The sequence below is a fragment of the Microtus oregoni genome, unplaced genomic scaffold (assembly GCF_018167655.1).
Source record: "Microtus oregoni isolate MIOR12 unplaced genomic scaffold, Mior012 000025F_ref0000491, whole genome shotgun sequence".
NCBI classification, from domain to species: Eukaryota; Metazoa; Chordata; class Mammalia; order Rodentia; family Cricetidae; genus Microtus; species Microtus oregoni.
In genome coordinates this window covers 5,092,267-5,117,500 of record NW_024543084.1, presented here as the reverse complement: position 1 = coordinate 5,117,500, position 25,234 = coordinate 5,092,267, and the positions used below count along the sequence as shown (strand labels likewise).

At 36.8% G+C, this 25,234-nt stretch overlaps 1 protein-coding gene across 1 annotated transcript in view; it reads right to left on the bottom strand.

The window, feature by feature from the left end:
• Window positions 1-25,234, bottom strand: part of Lrp1b (LDL receptor related protein 1B) — a 1,777,071-nt gene that overhangs the window by 758,444 nt on the left and 993,393 nt on the right. The window contains exons 8-10 of the mRNA XM_041674488.1: window positions 8,371-8,593; window positions 3,537-3,708; window positions 403-546 (exon numbers count right to left, since the gene is read on the bottom strand). Coding sequence (XP_041530422.1) covers window positions 403-546; window positions 3,537-3,708; window positions 8,371-8,593 — 539 coding nt within the window. The remainder of the gene's footprint in view (window positions 1-402; window positions 547-3,536; window positions 3,709-8,370; window positions 8,594-25,234) is intronic.

Here is a 25,234-nt window from a genome sequence, read left to right as displayed (position 1 = left end):
CACCTATTTGGAAGATCATTTGAGTTTACATATGAGAAAAAATATAGTCAACCTTGGGTAGAGTTCCTTGACTTCATGAACCTCATTCAGGAAATTAAAAACTAAAATAGATTTTTTTCCCCTTAAAATCTTCCCTGATGGATCCCTATGGTGAACAAGTTTGCTAACCCTTTAGCTTAAAGAGCCGCCCTTTTTATTGCCTCCAGGAAAGGTAAATCCTGACTTTGAGAAGGGAAAATGTCTAGCATGCACTTGCTGGTAAATATCACTGTAAGACTGTAAGTCTCTTGTTCTTCTTACTGATGGGGATGCTGCTAATTAAAAAAAAAAAAAAAAAAAAAAGGCAAAACACCCACAACTCTCCAGAAGAGGTGCCTGCTGGCGAAATGTGTAGCAACATACTTTTGCATGACTTGCCGTCACTCCCCAAGTTGAAGCCAGTCCTGCAGCGACAGGTCCGTGACTTATAACTGCTGCTGAAGAGACAGATGTGTGAACAGCCCCCTGGCAGTCCATATGCATCCAGTTCACAGGCATGGCTTCTGACTGCAACAGAGAGAAAACCAGGCAAGTCAATTATGTGTAAACTTTACAGTGTAAGGACGTGGAATCTGAGCAAATGTTGCATACCCCACTGTGGAGTGCTATAATAACATGGGGGGGGGGTGATTAAACCCCAGAGAAGAGGGGGGAGATTGACAGAATCTTCTTGGGTTAAATTAAAAAAATCAAAGAAATATTAATTTACTGTGTTCATAAATATGCAAAAAAATTAACATTTTTGTTTGTTTTGGAGCCAAGTTTTGTGTGCTTATTTAAATGTCATTAAAAAAGAAAGAAAAACATAACAAAATGGCAGAAAAAAGTCCCAGTATAGGGATTTGAGCAAAGTTACCCTTCATCAGCATATGGGCAGTCACACTGGGACAGACATCATCTGAGCTGATGAGAAATGCTAAGTCACAACAAATGTTTTCAATATTTGAGACCACAAGAAAATTATGGTGTGAAAATGTGCTTTATTAATATTTAGAGTTAGGGAGGAACAAAATGTAAATAGGACCATGAAAATAAGAAAGATCATGGCCAAAGAGAAGTAGTACTATCAGTGTGTCCCTAAGAGTCTGGCTAGTAGTAAAACTAAGTTTGTGCTCAACTCTTAGTTCAAAGAGAGGTGAAGATCATGACTAATTTATTTTATAGCCAAACTAGTTTGCTTAAAAAAATACTTTCTTCTTTCTGTATCCATCATTTTTCTAAGAGAAAAAAAAATGAGTGAAAAGCTCTTTCAGTGAATGTTTTATTGCTGTGTAATGTCTTAAGGCTTCTAAAGTAGCTTAGGTAACATGAAAAAAAAAAGTAGCTTAGGTAATAAACCCATTCTGTTATCATCATCAATTCCCTTTTTCCTTTACATTACGTTTTCTTTCTTTATCACCTATCAGTATGCAAATGTTCCAGTATTTATGCAACTTGGAAAATAAACAACTTCTCATTGCACTGATTAACCTAAGGTGCATGGTTTTCCATGGTCATTGCTCATTTTCTCCATTTCCATTCCTTCTGTCTCCTTCAAACCAACTTTAGTCACATATTAACATCAAAATGTCACTGTCAGAAGTCACTAAGCTTCATGCTGTCAAGACCAAAGGCCATTTGGATTTTCTGAACTGCTTCTTGCTGCCATCATTTGGCTTCTCTCTTCTTGACTTACTGGTGATACGTTCCAGTGTCATTATTTGAAACTCCTCTCCACATCAGGTTACTTCCCGGATGTTCACAGCTATTCAATGGTGTTACATAATACTTCTATGTCAATCTCTACAACTGCTATATCTATCCAGGTCTTCTCCTCCAAACTAAATACATAATCTTGTATATGCATGTATCTCTCCAAATCTACATTTAAGTTTATAATAGACATTTGAAATAACCCATATGACTGACCTCAGTCTTTTCTTCTAAATTGTTTTGTTTCTCAATTTTACAATTTATCCTGTTTCAATGTTTTAGCAACACCTATGCCTTCATTCTTGACTCTTTATCTTTTATGTCCCATCCAATGTACGTTTATAGAGATCCTGAATTTAACTCCTACTTCTATTTACTTGACTACTACTTTCTTGGAACAATCTATCACTTTTTCTAATCATCGTCCTCTCCCCAGGACAGTCTGGCATCAATTCCATACATCTATGGAAAGTTCATAAACGTTATTATGAAACTCTGCTGAATGATTCTTTATGACTCCTACTTCATGAAATAGAAAAACAAAGAGCTTTATGATAATCTACAAGCTCCTACGTGTTACATAATCTATGATATCTCTAATTTTCCCCCTTCCCTGTCTGTAGTCACTCTGTTTCAGACATATAAGCCTATGGATGCTCCAGAGGAGTTTAGGTTTGTTCTTCCCTCATGGCTTTTAATTTACTCATCTCTCCCTGCACACTGCATACTCCAGAGATCACCAGGCTTCTCATATTCAATTTCTTGAAGATTTTATTCCATGTCATCTTTCTAGTTAGAACTCTTCGACAAAAAATTGCCAACTCCCCATGTCTGATTCTTTAAATCTTCCCTATCTTTTTTTCTCTTTGATAGTAGTTATTATTTCTAATGAAATAAATAATTTACTTACTCATTTTGTATTATATTGTCTCCAATATGACTTAACTTCCATAAAGCAAAAGCTACTTTGTGTTTAGTTGAGTAGTATATTCCCAGCATGTAGGATAAATCTTGGTACATAGTAATGGTCCATGGATAATTGGCAAATACAGAAAGCTACAGAATTCTAATAAAGTTGTCTTCATACTTCAAAACTGAATTTGTTACAAATCCGTTTGGGACAGTGCACTTCCTCAGATAGATGTACATTAATATTTAATATTTTTAGATCAGTTTTAATTTGAAATATCTTTAAAGAGAGATGACAGGAATTTGGGGTGCTGATATTCTACTTTCAAGTAACTTTGTGTTTTAACTGGGCCTGAACTGGGCTGCTGATGATCATTATTAACCTACTATAAAAATCATTATATTGTGTTTTTCAAAAATATTTAACACTACTGCAGTTCGCTTTAATTGTTTTTTTTTAATGGGCATTTAAAAAAACATAAAGCAATTGGAATATTAAACCAGGAGAACCAGAACTACCACTAGTGGACACGAGGCAAGTGCCACAGCAAATAACCTGGTTCGAAATTTGCCTTCAAAAATGGTAGAAAAGTTCAGAAATAAGCCTTAGCATCCGAGCTCCCTGCCTACATACATCACTTCGGAAAGTTGTTTGCTGGGGCTAAATCGAGCCATCATTTCAACCCTGTCGTTGGAGAAACGATTTGATAGGAGCTGAGTAGTTTGTCATTTAGACTTGAGAAGTGATCTCTATTCTATTCTATCAAGCAGGCACGTACATTTTTGCTGTCAAAAAAGAATTTATGATATCCTCTGTAACACCATACAGAAGCCCAAGGACTATGTTCTCACTGAAGCTGCTGTTAGGGAGGCTGTTAAGGAGCCCCGTGGCTTACCTGTTGGCTGAGTTCTTTTTTGATAGGTTCGGATTCCTCGAGCGCTTTCCATTTTAATTATTGAGTGAATGTCAGTGCCATTGAATCTGTTTATTCGTATGATGTCGAAGTTATCAAAATTGGTTGCATATAAATAATCTTCAAATACAGTTATGCCATAGAGATGCTTAACCTGCAAAGAGCACCAAATATAGCTAGAATTTTTAATTCTACTGCTGCTAATGTGAAAATTACAATTACAAGTGTGAAGAATGTCCAGAGTCAGGTGGATATTATCATTTATTTTCTTTTTTTTTAAAATTTATAACATAAACTTTATTAAGTATGATCATTTACATATTTGATTTTCTTCTTAACAAATGACTATATTGGACAAAGAAGGCTCAATTTATGGTTGACATAAGTAAATAGTCTGTGAACCCAAAAAGTTTTTTTTTGAGGAATAATACAGAGAAAAATTTATAACTGCTTGGAAAATGAGAGTACTATGCCTGTGCTTTCCCATGATCTCTTCACCATGCTCTGTGGCAGTTTCCAGATAGCCCATCTTTCTAACACTTAGCTCCTCTACCTTCACTTATATGCTTACTGCTGTCACCTCCATAGAGAAAATCTGCCCTGTTTTATCTATACATACATTCTTAACAATAATCCTGGCCAACAGAAAAAAATGTGAATTATTTTTTAAGACATGGTCTTACTGTATAACCCCTGGCTCCCCTGAAATTTTTTTCTATAAAAGAACCTGACCTTAAAAATCACAGAAATTTGCTTGCCTTTGCCTGCTGAATGCTGGGATTTAAGGCAAGAGCCATCATGCCTTGCTATTATAAATTATTTTTGTGTATTACTATTCTTGTGTAAACCTTTCTGATGGGAAACTAAAGATGGGCTATCTGGAAACTATCATTTATTTTCTATTTTCTTTCAAAGAATTATTCCAATAATTTCTATTCTTTTTAGTGAAAGATAAGATACAGTAGTGGGTAAAATAGTTTTATATGCATGGGAAATAATTATATTCATGTTTCATCAGTAATATATGCTTTATAGTTTCTGTCCTAGACTAGGAAAAACCAGACCTTGAAATGCATTAACTAATATGCTGTGTCAGAATTAATATCATTTGAGACATTTTAGAGGCTACTTGCTCATACAGATATGTAGGCACTGCAGAGTCATAGCTATGCCCTAATGATCTATAAAGGAAAACAACTTTGAAAATTTGTTTCATAAGTTGAAAGTCACATTCTTGTCTTAAGTTATATTAAAATAATATTTTATGCAGTGTGGAGAAGAGTACAGAAAGAAATCACATCTGTGCAAAATGGTGAATAAAATTTGAGCATTTCATTCAAAAATGTCATGATTTCTAAAACTTATTCGCACTGGCAAGTAGAATGCAATTATGATGCTTATGGATATACATACTATTAGATTAGTAACTTCACTCTCTTTTGACAAATATTTGCATCTTGAGATGCAAATTGAGTGTTTGAAGTTCATAGAAAGTAGGATAGAAAGAAGACTGATCATTCATTTTCTGAACTGCTGGGAGTAGAGCCTAGTGGTTTTATCCAATTATGCATAATTTGCAAAGGTTCTGGTCTGGATATCTGGAGTAATTACTGGCTGTTACAGGAAATTTTATGAGAGTCACTGGTCACTGTTCTTAGAGACCACATGAGGCTATATTAAAACACAAGGATCTGCAGCTGAGGATGTGAGAATGTATGATGTGTTTGTGAAACCACTCATAAAAATTTGTAAAACATTCTTAACAAGGGTACCCGGCCAATTATACAGTTCTAGCCTGTCTGCGTCATTGTCATTCCCTGGTCCTTTTGTGAGGTGTGAGGAAAAGAAAACTGACTTTGGTGTTGTTTCAAGATCATCTGTTTCTTCTTGTCTAGTGTAGACATGAGTGGCAAGAATCAGTGTAAAGGATTCTTCCAGGTTAAAGCCCTCAGATAACATCCCATTGTTATAGTCAGCATGTGTACAGATTTAGGCAGTGAAGGAGGGGACATGTGCACTTACCAGTATCATTTTATACGGAGATGATATCATAGCCACCTAATATACCAATGGCCTAGTTATTGATTTGGTCAATGCTTTTTCTAACATTTGAAGATATAAACAAGCTGTACTCCTAGATTTGGTCAGAGTGTGAGACCCTATTCATGCTGTGGCACACTATAACTCTAATATTTTTTTATATATAAGATGTCAGTTCATATCCTTTAAAGAAAACCCTTACTGTATAAGAGACAATTGGCCAAGGTAGAAAATCTGTTCAAATAGCAAAAGCTATGTTTTATTCAACAGCTCTTTCTTTACTTCTCTTCATATAAATTTCTCTCCATATTTTAAAGACTTTGAAAGACTATTTCTACATCAAATTGCTTACTGACAGACTTAGCATATGTTTAGGGAGCCAGAAACACAGGCATTAGAAACAAGATGAAAAGATAAGTAAATATTTGATGACTGCGGGTATAGCTCAACTGGTAAAGCAATTGCTTTACTGATTCCTATGTTTACAGAAAGAACTGAGTTTCACTCCAAGATCTCACACAAAACTAGTTAGGTGTAGCATGACTTTGTAATCTTTGAACTGGCTTTGCAATCCAGGAGGATCCATATACAGTTCCTAACCAATCTAGATGAACTAAAGAGATCCAGGACAACCAGAGCACCTGTCTCACCAAAAAAAAAAAAAAAAAAAAAAAAAGAAAGAAAGAAAGAAAGAAAGAAAAGAAAAAGGCATAGTGGATGGAACCTGAGAAAGGACACCTAAAAATAACACCTGGCCTCCATAAATGTGCACTTGTAAGCGTCCTGAATCCCCATACACAGGATATGGAGATTTCACAGCATTAAAAAAGACCTGCTGCATAATCATGAGGACCAGAGTTTAAATCACAACACTATTCTATTAGCTGGAAGTCCTGCAGAGACTTGAGCTCTGAGGGGCCTGGCTTCCATTGTCATGCTGCACACACTGCACAAACAAATAAAGAAAACAACAATAATAATGAGAGGGTAAAGAGGAGAGTGGACATTTAAAAGCCCTTTTTAACATTTCTAAAGAGTTATTTTCATTTTATTTTAAAATACACATGTATGTGTATTTCTATGTGTGGATTTGTGCATATGTAAGTGTAATGTCCACAGAGGTCAGAAGACAGTGTCAGACTTCTAAATTTAGTTGTGTGCAATATAAGTGCGTGCTAGGAACTGAACTTCGGTCCTTTGCAATAGCAGTACATACTCTTAACCACTAAGCCATCTCTACAGGCTCTTAAAAGACTTTCCAAATAATTAGGAGAAAAATCATTTGAATTCCCCATTCAATGTTTAATTTTTAGTGACAAATAAAATAAAGTCTCTCATAATCATCTTAGAAATTAGTACACAGAAGGGCATGACCAAGGCCTGCCGAAGACACTGTACTCTTTAGGACAGATGAAGTTATGAGGGAAAAAAAAATGTCCCAGCATTGGAAAGTTTATATATATAACCCATGTAAAGGTTTTCATGTATCAAAGATAATTAACTGCATTTTAAAGGTGATGAGGGACAAAGTCACTGTGAAGGGTTCACAGAACATGCCTATCTCATACTATATCAGAAATTCAATTATTAAATCTATTAATTCACTGTAGACCTCACAAAAGATTGATATAAGAGACAGATAAATATGGGGGAGAAATATTACTGGAAAAGGCATGCTTCAACTAAGCTTTTTAAAGGCATTTATGGAGCATTGTCTGAAAAAAAAAGAAAAAACAAACAAACAAGCAAACAAACAAAAAATAACACAAAAAATGCACAGACAAGAACATTGATCTTTGATTTTCACAAAATTCTCATTTAGGAAGCACACAAATGAATCAGTGGGCAAAATTAAGTCTAACACTATTAGAATAATTAGGGTATTTTGTGAGCACACATTTGCTATTGCTAGCAAACTATTTTTAATGTCTTATGGGACAGATGGCGGTGCAGCTCCATATAAATAAACGGCTTGAATTAGTTTTCAGAAAGTAGGTCATGACATTTGTCCCATTCCAGGGAGTCTCTCTCTCTCTTGTGAATACAGCACTTTTGCATTCATGGCGTTGCTTATGTTTGTTTGCCTTCAACAGGGAAGCAAAGAAGCAAGAGGCATCTAGTGTCATGATTTAGATGGCTAGCTTAATTGCAAACTGGGTTACATCCAGGTTCAACTAAAAGCACACACATGAGGGATTTTCTTGATTGGCTCATTTGAGATCAGACTATCTGCCCTAAATCTAGATCATCTGAGGTGGGAACAGCCACCCTAAAATTTTCTCTGGTGGCAGTTCAAATAAAAGGACATGGCTTTGGAAGGCGAGGTCACCAATACTGTTGCTGAGGCATTCCTTTGCTGATGTTAAAACACAGTTCTTAGGGATTCCAGCCTTGAGTGGCAACCAGCAGCTCTTGATGAACCCTGCAGGCAATCCAGTCTCTACTGGATTCTCTGCCTTTCCATCAGGAAACAACCATTGTTATATTTACCAGACCACAGATTCAATCAAGACTCTAAGTCATGCTAATAAATTCCCTTCACACACACACACACACACACACATCCACTATATTCCCTTAGAAGAACCTGATAAATTCAACAGGTATATCCTAGTATTACTGTGACTAAAACATCCTCCCAAACAAAATATGCATCTAAGGTTTGTGAGCCATTACATCTTATCTGTAAAGAATGCTACAAATTTCGATCTTTAGAAGAGTTATCATATATTCAGTTTATTATGGTAGCTGCGTTTTCTAACAAAATTGTACTTACCTGTCTACCTTGTACAAGAGTATGCCTGTTTTTTCCTTGGTAGTCTACTACTCCCACATAGTCCAAGTAGAGATCTACCCAATAAACCAATCTGTTGACGAGGTCCAGTGCCAGGGCAGCTGGCTGTTCTGCCTTTGAGTAAACTATCCTCGTTCTGTTCATCCCGTCCAGGTCACATCTCTCCACTTTCGGAACATCCCCAGAGTCAGTAAAGAAAAGTTTTCTGTTGAAAGACAAATAAATGTTAACATGAAGAGAGAGGAAACATATTTGATAGAGCCATCTGTAAAAAGCAGAACTTTCCTACTAATTTATTTCAGTAGTTACATCTGCTTGCTTCCCATAACCATTTCCATATAATATCCGTCATAAACAGAGGAATCTGCTAATGAATATTGCAGGGCATAAGGGAGCAGGTTAAGCAACAACTGTAAAATTTCCTCAGAGCCAATGGCTGTGGTGGCTTTATTTTTGCATCAGCGGAGGTTCTTTAAGCTTCATATAGCCGGTGCATCATCCCATTAAGGACAAGGTACTGAAGCAAGCCAAGTCATCAGGCCAGGGCATGTGAGCCACCAGACATTATATGCAATCTGATTTTCAAATGGCTGGTAATATTTGTTTCCTATAAAACCTATTCTGTGGAATTCTGCAACATTGTGAGGCACAGAGAACGGCAAACCAGGAATGAATGAAGCAGTGAAAATGTCGGCTTGCTGTCTCTAGCACTGGAAATAAAACATAAATAACGTGACCTGCAGGCCTATTCCTAATGCTTCCCAACTAAGGGACTTACATGAAGGAAATGAAGGACACTCCTCTATTTCTCTTAATGCATTTTGAAGAAAATGCTGAAACAAAATGCTCACTTCTGGGACAAGAAATCGTTTCAAGCAGTTCTGAGACTGCCAAAGATTTAAATGCACCTGGACCACTTGAGTGTTTAATATTTGATTAGTATTCACAATGTTTAGTAAACACAAATCAATTTCAATTACCCTGACAATAGTTAACAAGATTTCCACTCATGAGACTTAATTGCATTTGTAAAGAGAAGACCATCTTGCCTTGACTTAAATATAATCTCAAGAATAATCTAATTTACAGTGACTGAGCAATATGAAGATTGCCTGGAGTACAGAATATTGGATTTTACAAACTTGGAGAATTAGTTTTCAGTTACTTTTTTCAACAATCCTGAATTATCTAACACAATGGGGTATCTTCCAAGCTAAAAAGTAGTATTTAAACTGTAATTTTAGATAAGTTCTTTCTGCATAGAAGGCTTTTAAACATTAATGTGTAGTGCTCTGTATTGATGGGATAAAATTTCTTTATGAGTTCTTGAAAGATCATAGTATTGAAGCAAGTTAAACATTTCAAGTGACAGTGCAGACAGAGAGTTTTCTATTTTGGCAAAGAACAAATAAAAAGGCATGACTGTATTCCAGTGCTAGCCTTTTCTCTCCCAATGTATTTCCCTCTCTGTTCTCTGCACTCTTCTTTTTTTTTTAATTGAGAAAAAGAAAAAAAAAAAAACAAGTTTCCGCCTCCTCCCAGCCTCCCATTTCCCTCCCCCTCCTCCCACCCTTCTCCCCCTCCTCCCACCCTTCTCCCTCTCCTCCCATCCTTCTCCCCCTCCCCCCAGTCCTCTCCCCCTCCCTCTCCAATCCAAAGAGCAGTCAGGGTTCCCTGCCCTGTGGAAAGTCCTAGGTCCTCCCGCTTCCGTCCATATCTAGGAAGGTGAACATCCAAACTGGCTAGGCTCCCACAAAGCCAGCACATTAAGTAGGATCAAAACCTCGTTCCATTGTCCTTGGCTTCTCATCAGCCCTCATTGTTCGCCATGTTCAGAGAGTCCGGTTTTATCCCAAGCTTTTTCAGTCACAGTCCAGCTGGCCTCGGTGAGCTCCCAATAGATCAGCTCCACTGTCTCAGTGGGTGGGTGCACCCCTCGTGGTCTCGTCTTCTTTGCTCATGTTCTCCCTCCTTCTGTAATGTCCCCAGTTAGTTCCTTGGGCAGCTGAGGATAGGGAACCTGAAATGACCCTATCCTATAGCAATATTGACGAATATCTTGCACATCACCATAGAACCTTCATCTGGTGATGGATGGAGATAGAGACAGAGACCCACACTGGAGCACTGGACTGAGCTCCCAAGGTCCAAATGAGGAGCAGAAGGAGGGAGAACATGAGCCCTGCACCCTTCTGATGGCTCCACCTTCCTCAGTCTTAACCAATTTGATTATAGCTCACTCTAGATGAACTACAAGTTTCTTTGATAGAAAACACACTAAGGAAATACATAAGGAGTCCCTTCCTCAGGTATGTTCTAAGCAGAAGAGTGTCTGCAATTATTATAAGAGGTCTCTCCAGGACATAAAGCTTCTTGTTCTCTGCTTCCCATTTCAAATGAGTTTAGTTCACATAAGTGAAGAGAATGTGTAGGTATTGAGGGCTGCAGAAGCTGGCACAACATGAACTGCATGATACCCAGAGACTGTATAGGTATGAAGGGAAGCAACATTGCCCGACAGTTAAGACACAAGAGTACTGGAGGCTGGTTCACTTGGTGCTCTTTCAGGGGGCCTGAATTCAATTCTCAGAACTCACAACACAGTTTAGAACACCACTTCGGTGAGGTCTGATGGCATCTTCCAACTTTCAGAGATGATATGTATGTAGGAAACACACACACACACACACACACACATCTATAATATATATATATATATATATATATATATATATATATATATATATATATATTTTAAAACACATGGAAAACTAAACAAACAGACCAACAAAATGGCAAGACTGGTCTGGAAATAAAGCCTTATCTGAAGCCTTGAATTGGTTTCATTGGATCACAACCAGAAGAGACAAAGAGATCAGAGTAAGAATAAGAACCCTGGAGGCCTACTCTTGTAGAAATAGGCAGAAGGAGAAAAGAAAACAGAGGAGTTTGGAGGTCAGAAGAGATATGAGGTCAGAGCAAACAGAGATCCGTAGGTGTCTGAAACATTTCAGGAAGAAGGATTAGAGTGGTTGACGTGTCAAATTTCACAAATAATATAAAGGTATTCTTCAAAAGGAAGCCATTGAATTTGATATTTGTTAAAGTATAAGTAAGGTTGGTACTTCTGAGGAACAATAATCTATTGGTTTAGATTATTACTGAATTAGATTATAATGGAAAATACACAAATAATTCTTCTACGTATTTTTCAGTGATATTAAGCTACAGCTTTAGGGATAAAACAAATGACTTATAGATATGTTCAACATCATAATAATTCTGGTTATAGAAACTCTAGAATACTGTATGTATGTGTGTGTGCATATGCATGTTGGTGTGTGTAATTTATTATTCATAACATTATTTATAACATATATATACTACATACATATAACTTGTTATATATATTTGTGTGTGTGTGATTTACTAAATTTTACTGTTTCAGTGTAAATGCAAAGTAAAGAAAACAGAAGACGCATGGATGTATAAAATAGAGTGGAACCAGAAGAGAGTTAAGGTCATCCTCTGCTACACAGCACATTTTGGCTCAACTAGGGCTACATGAGAAACTATTTCAACTGAAATATCTATAATTATTGGAAAATGAAATCTAAACTGTTCTATAGACTGAAAGTAATTTTTCATTCTTAAGTTTCCTTGATTCTTCACCAGAGTAAATACTATTACACTATCCTCATTATTCTATTATCTTCAGACATTACCACATAGAAGTAACATTATTTCCATTTAGAGATGAAAGATGTTTAGTGTGCATAATTTGCCATGGTAAGAAACACAGAATTAACCCCATGCCATTTTTTTTGGTCATATTATTTTTAAGGGATTTAAAAGTTATACAAAAGATTTATTTATAGCAGAACATATAACTGGTTGTGGTCTACATTTAAATATACCATTTTTTCAAAATTGATGCTCTCACTGTACATCCTGGACTCTGAATTGTATGAAGGTATGACACACAGATATCATAACCCTTTCCAGCTAATACTTCTCTTCAAACCTCTTGAGAACAAGTGCTTGGTCTCATAACCACAATGCCCCTGTCGCAGTCAATATTTTAAACAGTTGTTATACAACTCTTTTTCAAGATTTTACCACTAACCACTAGTGTTTGGTTGGCTTGTTGGCTTTGTATGATGGGGTCTCACTCTGTTACCCAGGTCTCTGCTGAGATAGTAGGTAATTCTCCCGAATGTTGGCATTACACCAGTTTTCCCCCTTGTATGCCTCACTAATGTTCTTCACGGTGATTCCTGCTGTTCAGGACATAGGCAGCACGGTTCCTTCTCTCAGTCCTCCTTTGAATCTGTTTATCAACTAGGCCTTTCTTTGCTGTTTATGTGAGCATTTCTAAGCAGCAGAGAGTTAGCTGCTTTGAATATTTGAAATTGGAGTTGCCTGATTCTTCTAATTAGATTAAGCTAGGCAGTTTGATTTGAAATGTGATAGTTCTGTCCATTGTTATTATTGCCTTTTGGATTAAGAACAAGAAGACAGCCTACAACCTACTCCAGGAGTTTCGCAAAAAGTAAATAGAAATGAGATTTGGGATTCAATTTTACCTGTTTTTATTTTTTAATGTTTGTCTGAAGACTTAAGTGCTTTATTAAAAGATTTTACTTTTAATTACGTGCATATGTGTGTGGGCCAGTGGAAATGAGTGCAGTAACCGTGAAGGCCAGGTGAGGATGCTGGGTCCCCTATAGCTAGAGAGACAGGCCATTGTGAGTAGGTGAGATCTAAACTCTGGTCCTCTGTAAAAGCAGTTGGTGCTTTTAATTGCTGATTGATTTCTCAAGCCCTAAATAGCTAATTCTTGATTTTGAGAGTCCACAGTCTTTCTTTCACAGATCCTTTTCAGTCACCCTCCTCTGCAGTCCCCAAATAGCACAGACAATTCTGTACAGAAATCACCCATTGTTTTATACAGTGATTCTTAATCTGTGGGTCGTGACCCCCTGTGACCATCAGAAAACACAGGTATCTTCATTATGATTTTTATCAGGAGCAACATTACAGCTATGCAGTAACAACAGAAATAACTTTATGGTTGGAGGTCACCACAAGCTGAGGAACTCAAAGAGTCTCAGCATCAGGAGGTTGAGAACCATTGGTTTATACTGCTTCATGGAGACCAGCCCTGTCCTGCTCTGTACCCTTCCCACATCTAAGAACATTAGCTCCACCTTTCTGTCCCTGTCTCCATATCTGTGCTAGCAATTGTTTCTCCATATAATTACATACCTCAAACAGAGGACTCTTTCATTGTGCTACATTTAATTTGAATGTCCTTCGAGATTTCTGTTTGCACTATCATCAAATCTCAGACTAAAATAAGGCAATAATTTAAGTTTAATCTCTGTTTCTAAGATATTTAACTAAGAATACACCAAAGAAAGGGATGCTTTGGGGGGCTTTCAGCTAGTCATTGAGTTCACAATTATTGCATCTCTACCACTCCAGTAAAGAGGAGTTAATTATTTCAGATTCTTTAACACATCTCATATGGTGAGGAATATAACCCTAAAATCATACAAACTGTATATGTGGTCTTGTTTACTATAGATGTGTATATTGCTTCTAAAGAAGGTAGCAGGAAACTCTGAAAATCATTGGTAAGCTTCCCCAACACAGATGAAAAGTTCCCGAGGTCCTGCAGTGATAGAGTTTTGCGGGACTTCAACCATCCCTAATTTTTTTTTCATTTAAACACTGCTTGGCCCATTAGCTCTAGACTGGCTAACTCTCAGATCTTGATTTAACCCATATCTAGTAATCTGTGTATCACCACGAGGTGCTGGTTTATCGGGAAGATTCTAATCTGCGTCCATCTCAGAGAGGAGAGCTATGGTGTCTGTCTCATTGCCTTCTTCCCAGCATTTTAAAGCAAAACAATGGTCACACATACACGTTAATAGAAGTTTTTGCTTGTTTTTTGATTTTCTTGGTTGGGGGGTGTCTTTGCTTGGTTGTTTGGTTTTTTTTTGTTTGTTTGTTTGATGATGAATCTAAGAATTGCTTTGGACAGTGGTATCTGCGTCCACAGCAATGACAAGCTCTTGTTCCGAAGGACACGGGTTCTTTAGGTGCTTCACCAGGGCTTCTGTGTCATCTGTCCTTCCCCTTTAGTTAGAATGTAATGCTGGAGCTGGGAGCGGGGGGGGGGAGTTCCAACTAGGTCTCAAAATTACATGACAATATTAACTTAACTCTAAAAGAAAAATGATGTTCCAGTACAAGGCATTTCACATGACAATATTCACATATTCAGAACAAGAACCCCTAAGAAGGTGGATACAATGCTAAAGATCATGTATACCAGAATTCAGAATTTCTACAGTGCTCTGATCAAGTCCCAGTACACAGTCCTTCTCTAACAATCATGTATTAATGATGATAACCATTTTTTAGCAAAATGATATATAATCTCTTAGAAAGTATTATACTGAGAACTTAATTCTGTATTGTTGTTTTTATAGTAATTTAGTGCTGTCCAAAGAGCATTAATTGCAATACAATTTTATATTTTTCTTCCATTATATATACAAATTTGAACAAGGAAGCAATATTCCACATTATATAGAGTAATTAAAGAATACTCAGAATTAAAGTAGAAATATTAAATATTTAACACCACAATTCTTGAATGCAATAGTGAATCTGAAAGGGTAATGAGTCTCTCTTACAAGAGGTTAAAATTCAAATTCCATTAGCTCTTGCTATTTAAGCTTGTGGAAGATAAACAATTAAACTATTTTCTCTGTCTAGCTAAGCCTGCAAGACAGTTATTTATTGATTTTTACTTGCTTGACGTTTTCGCTTCTGTTGTTTGTGAAACCTCTGTTGTCCTTGGTTTTCATTCCGTACATAAACACACAGAAATTAAACCTGACATGCAGGCTCCCACTCTCAGTCGGCGGCTCTGGATACTGCAAACATTTCTCCTAATAATTTCCCCAGAAGTGTCTGTGCATTGGCTATAGTGGGCCGTAAGGCTGGCCTGTTCTGCATATTTATCTGCAAAATTTTGCCCCTCTAAAGTATTTCCTAGAGATGCTCAGCTGTATAGGCAATTTTAAAAGGCAGCACACTCTGGCCCTGCAAGGAGAAGAAGGTTACAGTGAACACAAGATGACAGGCTGGGCTTTGCAGGGCCACTAGGACTTTCTCTCTTAATGGTGTAAACCAATAGGTGTAGAGTCCACCCATGGGCAGATGTGTTATAATAGGTCAAGTAGGCAGGCAGGGTGGGCTGGAAGGAGTAAGTGATCCTGGAGCCTGTGCATACAGCAGAAGATAGAGCAGAGGAAGGAAAGTTTAGGCCACAAGGGCCAATCCTAACCCCTGGACTTAGATCTGGAGACACCGGATATTATCTATTTCTCCATTAAAAAATTTCTATTTCTTTGAGCTAGTTTAAACTAGCAGAAACTAGCAGGATCTGGTTAATCCACCATAATGCTTGATGAGACCACACACTCATAGGATTCTTTGTGAAATGTTGATGGAGAAAGCATTGTGTGATTCGGGCAGCACTGTTTTTGAAGGGCTGACATTGGAGCATGAATCATTCCAAGAGTTACATATAAACCTTACATAAACCTTACATTCTGACTCTTACATAAAAAGAATTTAACTTTAAAAACACAGACAGTATTTGAAATCTTTCTTGCCTTCATGAAAACATGAAACTGATAGTATGCAGTAATTCATTCAAAAATAAAATATGTGTGTGTCACAGGTCTGTAATCATAGTTTCTCAGAAACCTGAGATAAGAAAATACTAAGTTTGAGGTTTTTAGGGGCTCAGAGTGAATTCACATACCTGTCCTAGTCCCATCATCCCAGTCTACAATGTGCAGGTCATGTGTGAGCTCTCAGTTACTGCTTCATCCCCACAGCTGCCGGCAGCCATGTCTCTGTGATGATGACTTTGGACTATCCTCTGAAACTGTATAGCACGTCCCCAATTAAATGATTCCTTTTATGTGTTGCCTTGGTCATGGTATTTCTTTGTACCAGCAGAACAATAACTAAAACTGGGTAATCTGTTTATTGTGTTTGAAGTCCATTCCACAGGAGGGAATTTGCCTGGCACTATAAACACGGTCAAAAGTGCAAGGCTAGGGAAGTCAGACGCCCTTTGGGGAACCTTCGTTTTACCAAATGGACATGTTATGAAACTGCCTACTATATATTTATATCTAAACCTATTGATTTTGATACTGTCAGCGTCATAAGAGAAACTTTTTAATACAGTCACTAACAATTTAGTTAGTGAAGAGACTTCTAACACACTGAACTATCAAGGCTGGTGGAGCCTTCATAAAGGAGACATCAATATTACTCCTTCCAAAATTCATGGAGGACCACTAAAGAGGAGGTAGAAAGAATGTAAGAGCTGGAGGACAGCGGTGTGTGATGCAAAAGAAAGCCATAGGAAATAACAACCAGGATTATCTGCAGAAGACCAGCGTGGGATTTGACCTCTCAACATTTCATCAGAGCTGGGAGAGAGGCTCAGGCAAATGAACTGGTCTTTCAGATAATATGGGCAGTTAATCACTGGGTGTGGGTGGGTGGGTATTACTTTGTTCAGGGGTATGACCAATAAATATTTTATCATCCATTCTTAGACAAGCAAGCCTTATTAAATTCAGCTACTCACACACAATGAGACAAGAAAGCAGAAGTCATTGGGAAGAAATATTTCAACACAAGAGAAAGGGGAAGGAGAGAGGAATGGGGGAGAAAGCAATTAAAATTCATTACATATATGTGTGAAATTATCAGAGAACAAAAGCAGGTCTGTACCTGAGAAATGACAGCAGTAACATTACCACAGCACCGAGTCTTTCCTGGAGTATGTGGATGATAGAAATAACGAATGTCCTATGGCACTGTGAAAGGTTAATTCATGCAAGATCATTCTGTTTTCCCACACATGTAAGTGAAGATGATAGCACTTGCATTTGAAGTGCTTTGAAATTACTAAATGAAAGTGAGCATAGCTGACTCACAAGCTTTTTAATATTTAAACACAGGATAATGACCCTGTAAATAACGATGCTCTAAACCCACTTAATCTCCGATTTCTTCGCTCCTATCATCTATCCTTCCTCATTCAAAAGTTTAAAAACAACTCTCTCTCTTTCAATTTGAATTCACACAAATATATATGCGCAAATAACCACATGAAGATGGAGAAGTTAAAGAGAGAGATGCTCACTGAGGACTATAATTTTTGGTTTTTCGAGACAGGGTTTCTCTGTGGTTTTGGAGCCTGTCCTGGAACTAGCTCTTGTAAACCAGGCTGGTCTCGAACTTTCTAAGTACATTACACACTTCTTGTGTGGAATAGGATCATCTATTATATTCTTTACCCAAATTTATAGTATTGACAAATTTCAAACCTTAACTAAAAGAATACCTTTTATTGAAAGGTATTAAAATGCCAGGTCAGGAGAAAAAGAATGATAGTGAGAGAAGTATAATTTCTACTTATTGTATACAGGCACATAATTATATGGTCTTTTCCCCTACTGAACTCTTTCAAATAAATTGAAAACATAGTGACAGTTTCTAAGTGCATGTGCCATGAAAGGAACAGAAAATTCCTGAACATTAAACCAATACGTATTTGATTGTCATCCTCTCTTCTCATTTTGACGTTCTAATATCTAAGATATTAAAAGGTGACAACACTTGGCGATAAAGAGGTGATCAGATTAAAATGAGGTTATGAGCATGAGGCTTAATCCAATCTTGTGGGTATCCTTATATGAATATGAAGTCCGTACACGTATGCATGCAGAAGAGCACACAGAAGGTGGTATAAGGTTAGCTTAATGTTCACCAACTCATAGCTATAGACAGAAGTCTTAGGGAATACAGACTCTTCAGAAACTTGTTTTTAAGACTCCTAGAGACCAAAACTGGCTTTAGGGAACCCAATCAATGGTTTGTTGCTATGTCAGGACTGGCATATGAATGCATAATTCACTAAGTGTTATTATAATAAGAAACAATTTTAACATTGTTAAAACAAAATTACTCTGTGTTCAAAATAGTTTTTTTTAATTTTTAACATTTCTTTTCTGTTGCACAACACAAAACATTCTACAAAGGAACTGCATCTTCATCTATTAAATTTGTCTTTTGTTTTTTTGTTTGTTTGTTTGCTTGCTTCTATCCAGAATCATTTGTTGCTGTGGATTTTCTTTGATCTCGCTTCCTTTAATGCAAACTATTTTTTTTTTTCGAGACAGGGTTTCTCTGTGGTTTTGGAGCCTGTCCTGGAACTAGCTCTTGTAGACCAGGCTGGTCTCGAACTCACAGAGATCCGCCTGCCTCTGCCAACTCCTCTTTTTCATGACGTAGATATTTAAGAATACAGGCCATGTATATTATGTAATGTCTTAAAAACATCTATTTTCCTGATCATATTAGAGTCCTGTGGTTCTGTTAATTTTAGTGATACCTGGCACAACATAAAGCATTCTTGTCCCTTAGGTAATGATGCCCAGTTCAGGGCCTTGTTTAACCCACTGTTTTCTAAGTTTCTCCATGAAGGAAATGTTCTCCCCAGTAGTTAATACTGTGCCTGCAACATGAATTTTTGTAATATCCTCAGTACCATCTCACCTTGGATTTAGCATTAATAATACAGATTCTTCATTGTATCAAATGTTATACTACCAGCTGGAAATTATGATTTCTACTACAAAATTCGTTGGAAATTATTTAGAGCCTTATTTCAAACAAAAGTGCTTTTCCTCTCAACATGCCCATATGTTTATTTATAATTGCTTCAATTTCACTACATTATTCTCTCACTAATTAATGTGTCACAATTGATTGTAATTGGTATTCATTTTGAAGTTTATGTTGCTTATATTTTCCTTTATCAGTGTTGCTGGACTCTCCCTTATTATTCCTTTTTTTTTTAACTTTAGGTACCTAATGTAAGATTTATTGCAAAGCATATGTTTAAAAAGTATATATAAATAGGTTGAATTAAACTGAAGGTCATGATATTATTTATCTAAGGGTATAAGTAAGTTTGTAGAATAATAAATTTTATAGTTTTGGGTCATTTCTAATATATAGAATATTGCTATCAATATTTGAAAGATATCAGTAACAAAAAGGCTATATAAATCTTCCAGTGGGGATGACTCAATGCTCAGTGATCCTAGGAAGAACCCAGCATGGGGTGGCAAAAAAGAGTCATGTTATTCTTCTGAACAGATGCCCTCAGCAGACAGTCAATGGAAGCTCCTTCAGTTAACAGCAGGGTGGCACCAAACCTGTCAATCATGGGGAGATTGCCTATTGCTCTGCACTCCAATGGCTTCATTGCTGCCAATGACACATAATGCTATGGAAATGAGAAGGAACTATATGGCACCAATTGAAGTAGCACATCAAAATTAGTGTGTGCAGAAATTAGCCATGTGCTTAAGTACTGCTGATGGTAAATGTAGGACTGTTGAGGTAGAAATGCAAATTCATTAACTTGTGCGCCAAAGAAAAAAGGCTGATGGAAAGGTAAATAACTTGACTATTCCAAAGGTTCAGTCAGTACATGAAGCCAAAGGAAGTGTAACCATTTAAAAATATTGCAAACACTTAATTTGCTGTTACAAATTAAGTATTAATACTACTATTAGCATGTGTGTATGTGTGTGTATGTGTTTGTGTGTGTGTGTGTGTGTGTGTTTGTGTGCATGTGATTGCATATCACTTGTTGGTAGGTTCCCTCAAAGGACAGAAAAGTGTACCATTTTTGGATCCCTTAAAAGTGAGTTTACAGAATTGTGAGTAGCCTGATGTACATCCTGGAAAGAGAACTCTGGTTGTCTCTAAGTCCAGGAAGGTCTATTAATTTCTAAACCATCTGCCACTGCTACCTCTTCTGTTACATATTATGTTGGTACGTGTGGACAGCAGGTGAAGCCCTGAGTGGACGTGTATTGTTGGCATGGCCATGTCAATCATTTTAATGGCCCAAATCCACTGAGTGGCAATGATAAGGCTCAGAAAAGTAGCAAATTCATCTGCTAGTTCATATGAAGTTGCTGTCTGTGCAGAAACTGACAACTGAAGCTTCTTCCTCCCAGATGCCTACATCCTGACTCTGTTTATTACTGTGGGACAATAGTCTTGTATTATTAAAAAAAAACTGATTGGCCAATAGCAAAGCAGGAAGTATAGGTGAGGTGAACAGGCAGGAAATAGAGGTGGGAAAATGAGTACAGGAGAATTCTGGGATCAGTGTGCAGTTGTCACAGAGGAAGCCAGAAACAGAGGAAGCAAGATGAGAATGCCTCACTGATAAAATGTGCCAAGTAACGAGAATAACACAAACAAGAATTAGGAGTTAATGTAAGTTATAAGTGTTAATAAGAAGCCTGAGATAATAGGCCAACCAGTTTATAATTAATGTAGACCTCTGTGTGTTTCTTTGGGACTGAACAGCTGTGGGAGACCTCAGTTAACAGTTTACCTTCAATGACAACTTCTTACCAAGACTAGCTAACTCTTCCTCCTTACGTTATACATAAGAAGCATGCTGTGTTTCTAAGTTTTATAGAAGGTGCTCTCCATTAAAGAGAGCACACCCTACCCAGTCCTAGCTTTTCTGTACACATGTCATCATTTCTTCATTCTTGTGTCACCCCTGACAGATTTCCAGGTCTAATCCATGCAGGACATGAGAAGTTCCTAGTGCATACAGTGTCATATGATATCTGATAACTTGTACTTGCCTTTTTTTTTTTCCCAGTGCTCTTTCTTCCCATCTTTCTGTCAGTTTTCCAGGAGTCAGAAAAGCAAGCAAGAGACCCACAGCCTGATATATTGCTATAATATTTGTTAGCACTTTTGTACAGATTGAAGCATATTTACCTGTGCAATGCTAATTTGATCACTAAATATTTATAGTACCTATGGGACTGTAACAGTACAACAGACTATGAGCAAGTAGTAGACAGGTGAACAGACACCAAACGACCAGCGGGGAGCCGAAAGTGGAACAGGAAATAATCATGTCAACAATTAACATGCAAAAGGAGCAAGCAGAAGGTACCATCTGCCAGAGGAAAAGCAAGCAAGAATGAAACTTGTCCAGAGACTTAAAGGGAGAATAGAGTAGGCCAAGTTTATTTGGCACAAGCTAGAAGTGTGTGAAAAGGCCAGACGAATGAGCAAACTGCATTCCAACTCAGTGATCACGGATGTCACCCCAAGGAAGTCCTCGCGTATAACTTCCCTTGTAATTACCTGGTAATAGGAGAGACTTTATAATTCTTCAGATGTCAAAAGCTCAAACAATTTGAGAGATTCATTTAAAATAAAGTAGTGTGTGAGATAGAGTTAGGCTGTAAGTCATTGTTTGAAGAAGAGTCTGGAATCCCAGTGTCTCTGTGCTCCCAGCTAGTTTGTGCTGGGAAATTGAGGAAGCTGAATAAAAGGACATCTATCGTCTCTTTGTGCTTCATGTTCATTAGGGAAAATTTGGCCTTAGGTTGAGTATGAGCATCTTGTTAGTGCGTGCACACAGAGATCTCCAGAATCAAAGAAGACTCCTTTGTTCTATAGTCAATGCAAAAGAACTGCTGAGTGCTCCCAAAACCTAGTGGGTAAAAATAATGTTTAAGAGAAGTTTTTTTTTTTCTCAAGTCTAGTTTGAAAGACTGTCTTGAAAATGAAGGCTAACATGCTGTAGCTTGTTAAAGAAATGCACCTAAAACATGTATAAAACACATCCTCGTTTACAGCTACAGATAGTTCTCTCTTATGTGGGATGGATGGGGCTTGAATTTCTTTTCTCAGATCCTAAGGACAGAATGACAAACAACTCTTTCCTTTGCAGCTGACAACATTTCTAAGTAACTAGTCCTTAGTGAGCATTGGAGTGGGTGCTTTAGAAATGACAAGGTGAACTGAAAACATGGTCTCCAACTTTATCTAAACACTGTCTGGAAAAGAAAAAAAAAAGAGAGAGAAAGCATTTCTGTACTCAGAGATGGAAAAGAAACATAGCAGTCCTTTAAAATAGATGTCAAAATGGTTCTGAATGTCATGCTTGCCTTCACAACTTATTCTAGAAGAGAACACCCAAGGGCTACAGTGAACTTGATGTACAGCCCTTGGAGACCACGTTAAAAGGCTGTGTCTGGACCTTAACAAATAAAAACAAACAGAAAGTCATACATGCTGTATCTCTATCAGTCTTATAAAGCCCTTTTTATGGTTTTTATAGACAGTCTCGGGGAAAATGGGGTAGCACAAATGAGTCCTAACACTTTAAGTGACTACCTGGCAATATTCTTCCAACATCTGTGTATCCTGGAATGTTTTAACAGCATAGAGCTTAAATCCCATTAGAGTCTGAATGGAAAACTAACAGCAGCAACCAGTCATGGGTTTCTTTAAGGTACTGTAAACTGAGGAGTTGCTTTTTCTTATTTAAATTCCAAGTGTCTTCAGTGTGTGATTAGATTACCCCCTCATTTACTACTACGTGTAATTTCAATATTTCTGAACAAAAGTTAATGTAATCATTGGGACTAATATTAAATATCTAAATTATGGTATTTATTCTTCTGAATTGGGGTTTTGTTTCTGAGATTAATTACCTAATTGGCAATAAAAATATAATATTATTTTGCATACTACTTAAAAAATCTAACATTTGTCAGCCCATAAAAATAATTCCATATCCAGGAAAGGAAAGAGAAATCATTAAATGTGGAAAATACAGGCTTTTTTACTTTCAAAAATAACAGTCTATTCTTCTGAGTTGTAAATAAGATTAACATCTTTTCAAAGTATTTCAGTATGCGTACTTTTGCTATATTATTTTAGAAACAGATGCTGAGAAAAAGTTGAAATTGAAACAAAAAATAAAATATCAGTGGAAGAATGGAGAAATAAAGAAAAGAAGGTGGCCACAGAGGTCTGTGTTAGGAAAGCACCCACAGTAGATAAAAAGTGGAATTTAATCCCACTGGCAACGTTATAGAAGCCAGACATTAAACACATCTCAAAACTGTCTCGGGAAAAGGAAAAATGTGGTGGGGTATTTGCAAAATAAGTATTTTATCATTCAGCAAGAGAAAGGAAGACTCTCAGTATTAATTTTCTGTATACCTTGCCTACAGATCAGGGGATCTAAAGTCAAGAGCAAAAGTCCTGTGGCAAAAAAAAAATGGCTTTAGGAATTTGGATATTTAACCAATATTCAACAATTTGGTGGAATATAATATCTGTTAAAATATTACAGTGAGAAAGGATTAAATTTGTAAGTTATGCTGGATATTAGATTTTTATATTCACTACAGACATAGAGACATGTCAGGTCTTTATCAGGTAGAATAAATATTCTCTATTTTCCATATGTAGATTTTATTATTTGATGATTTTTTTTCAAAAATACAGGTTAAACATCTAGCTTTGGTCTTAAGAGCAATATTATGACTTATCTTAAGCACAATATCATGACTTATATCTCTATGACATATGATTCAACTCAATTTTAGAGGTTCATATTTCATTAAAGGCATTAAATGAAATTTTAACCACTTTTCTAGTCATCATTTGAAAATTAGTTCAGTTTACATTAGTATGTTGACATGTTTGAGGGGAGATTTAAGGGCATACTTATTCATGCCACTATAATATGTATTTGCATCATTAGACTTGGGTTTTCAACAAGGAAAACTCACAAATGGCAAAGACACAAATTAAGTAGAAATCAGAGAAGGTTGTTTTTCTCTCTCCCAAAACTATATTTTCAGTATTTAAAAATTAAATTTGTTTTTGTATTTACGTTTTTGTTTTATTTTTTAAGGGCAAAGAGTAGATCAACTTGAGCTCCTAGGTAGAAGAAATTTTGTCTATAATTACTAAGCTAACGATTTTTAAAAGTTAATTTATTAGTTTTTCCTGTATATCAAAGCTGGAATTGAACAGTTTGAAGTGAGGAGAGAAGGAGAACAAGAGCAAGAGAGGAAGCTAACAGATCCATGAAAGGTTTGGCCAATGGAAAGATTTGTATTTGAAAGTTAGAAAATGGACAGCCATTACGAAGTTATAAACAGAGTGTTTATAAACAAGCAAAAGGTTACTCATTTCCACTTCAAAAATATATCTATGAAAATTATGCAGAGAACAGGAAATGAAGAGTGGAATTTTGAAAACTCATCAAATCATTGTTGTTATATTAAAGGCCAAAGGATAACACTTTCCTCGAATGGTAGCATGTCATAGTGGTAAGCATTGGATTCTTAATGCCTTTGTGTTACCTTGGCAAATTTTCTTCACCTATCTAGTGTATGAAAAGAGAATAAAGTATTTGGCTTAAGTGTATTGAAAAATTGAGAAAGGGTAGTTCAAATTTGGATATGAAATGTTATAGCTTTCAGAGTTCATGGAACGGATGCTGTCTAGATACTTGGCTGTAACATCTGAAGTGATGGGAGCAGTCTGGTTAGAAGATATATTTTGGGAGGCTTCTGCACCGTCTATTTAGAGCCACAAAGTGTTCTACCTTATTGGAAGATGAAAGCAGAAAAAGGAGAGTGAAGTAGGAATTAATTTACTACCCTCATAGGCTTTCAGGTCAGAAATTTGATAGAAAAACTTCCAAGTGATATCTAATATCAGACACAGCTACTGCACAGATAACCAAGAACAAGTGGGCTTCCTGAAACAAAAAGAAGTTGGTACCAGGAGCTTGTGTATGATGTTAAGTGAGCACATTCAGCTCATTTTCACCTGAATGAGAAAGAATTTAAGAAGAAGAATGGAAGGGACA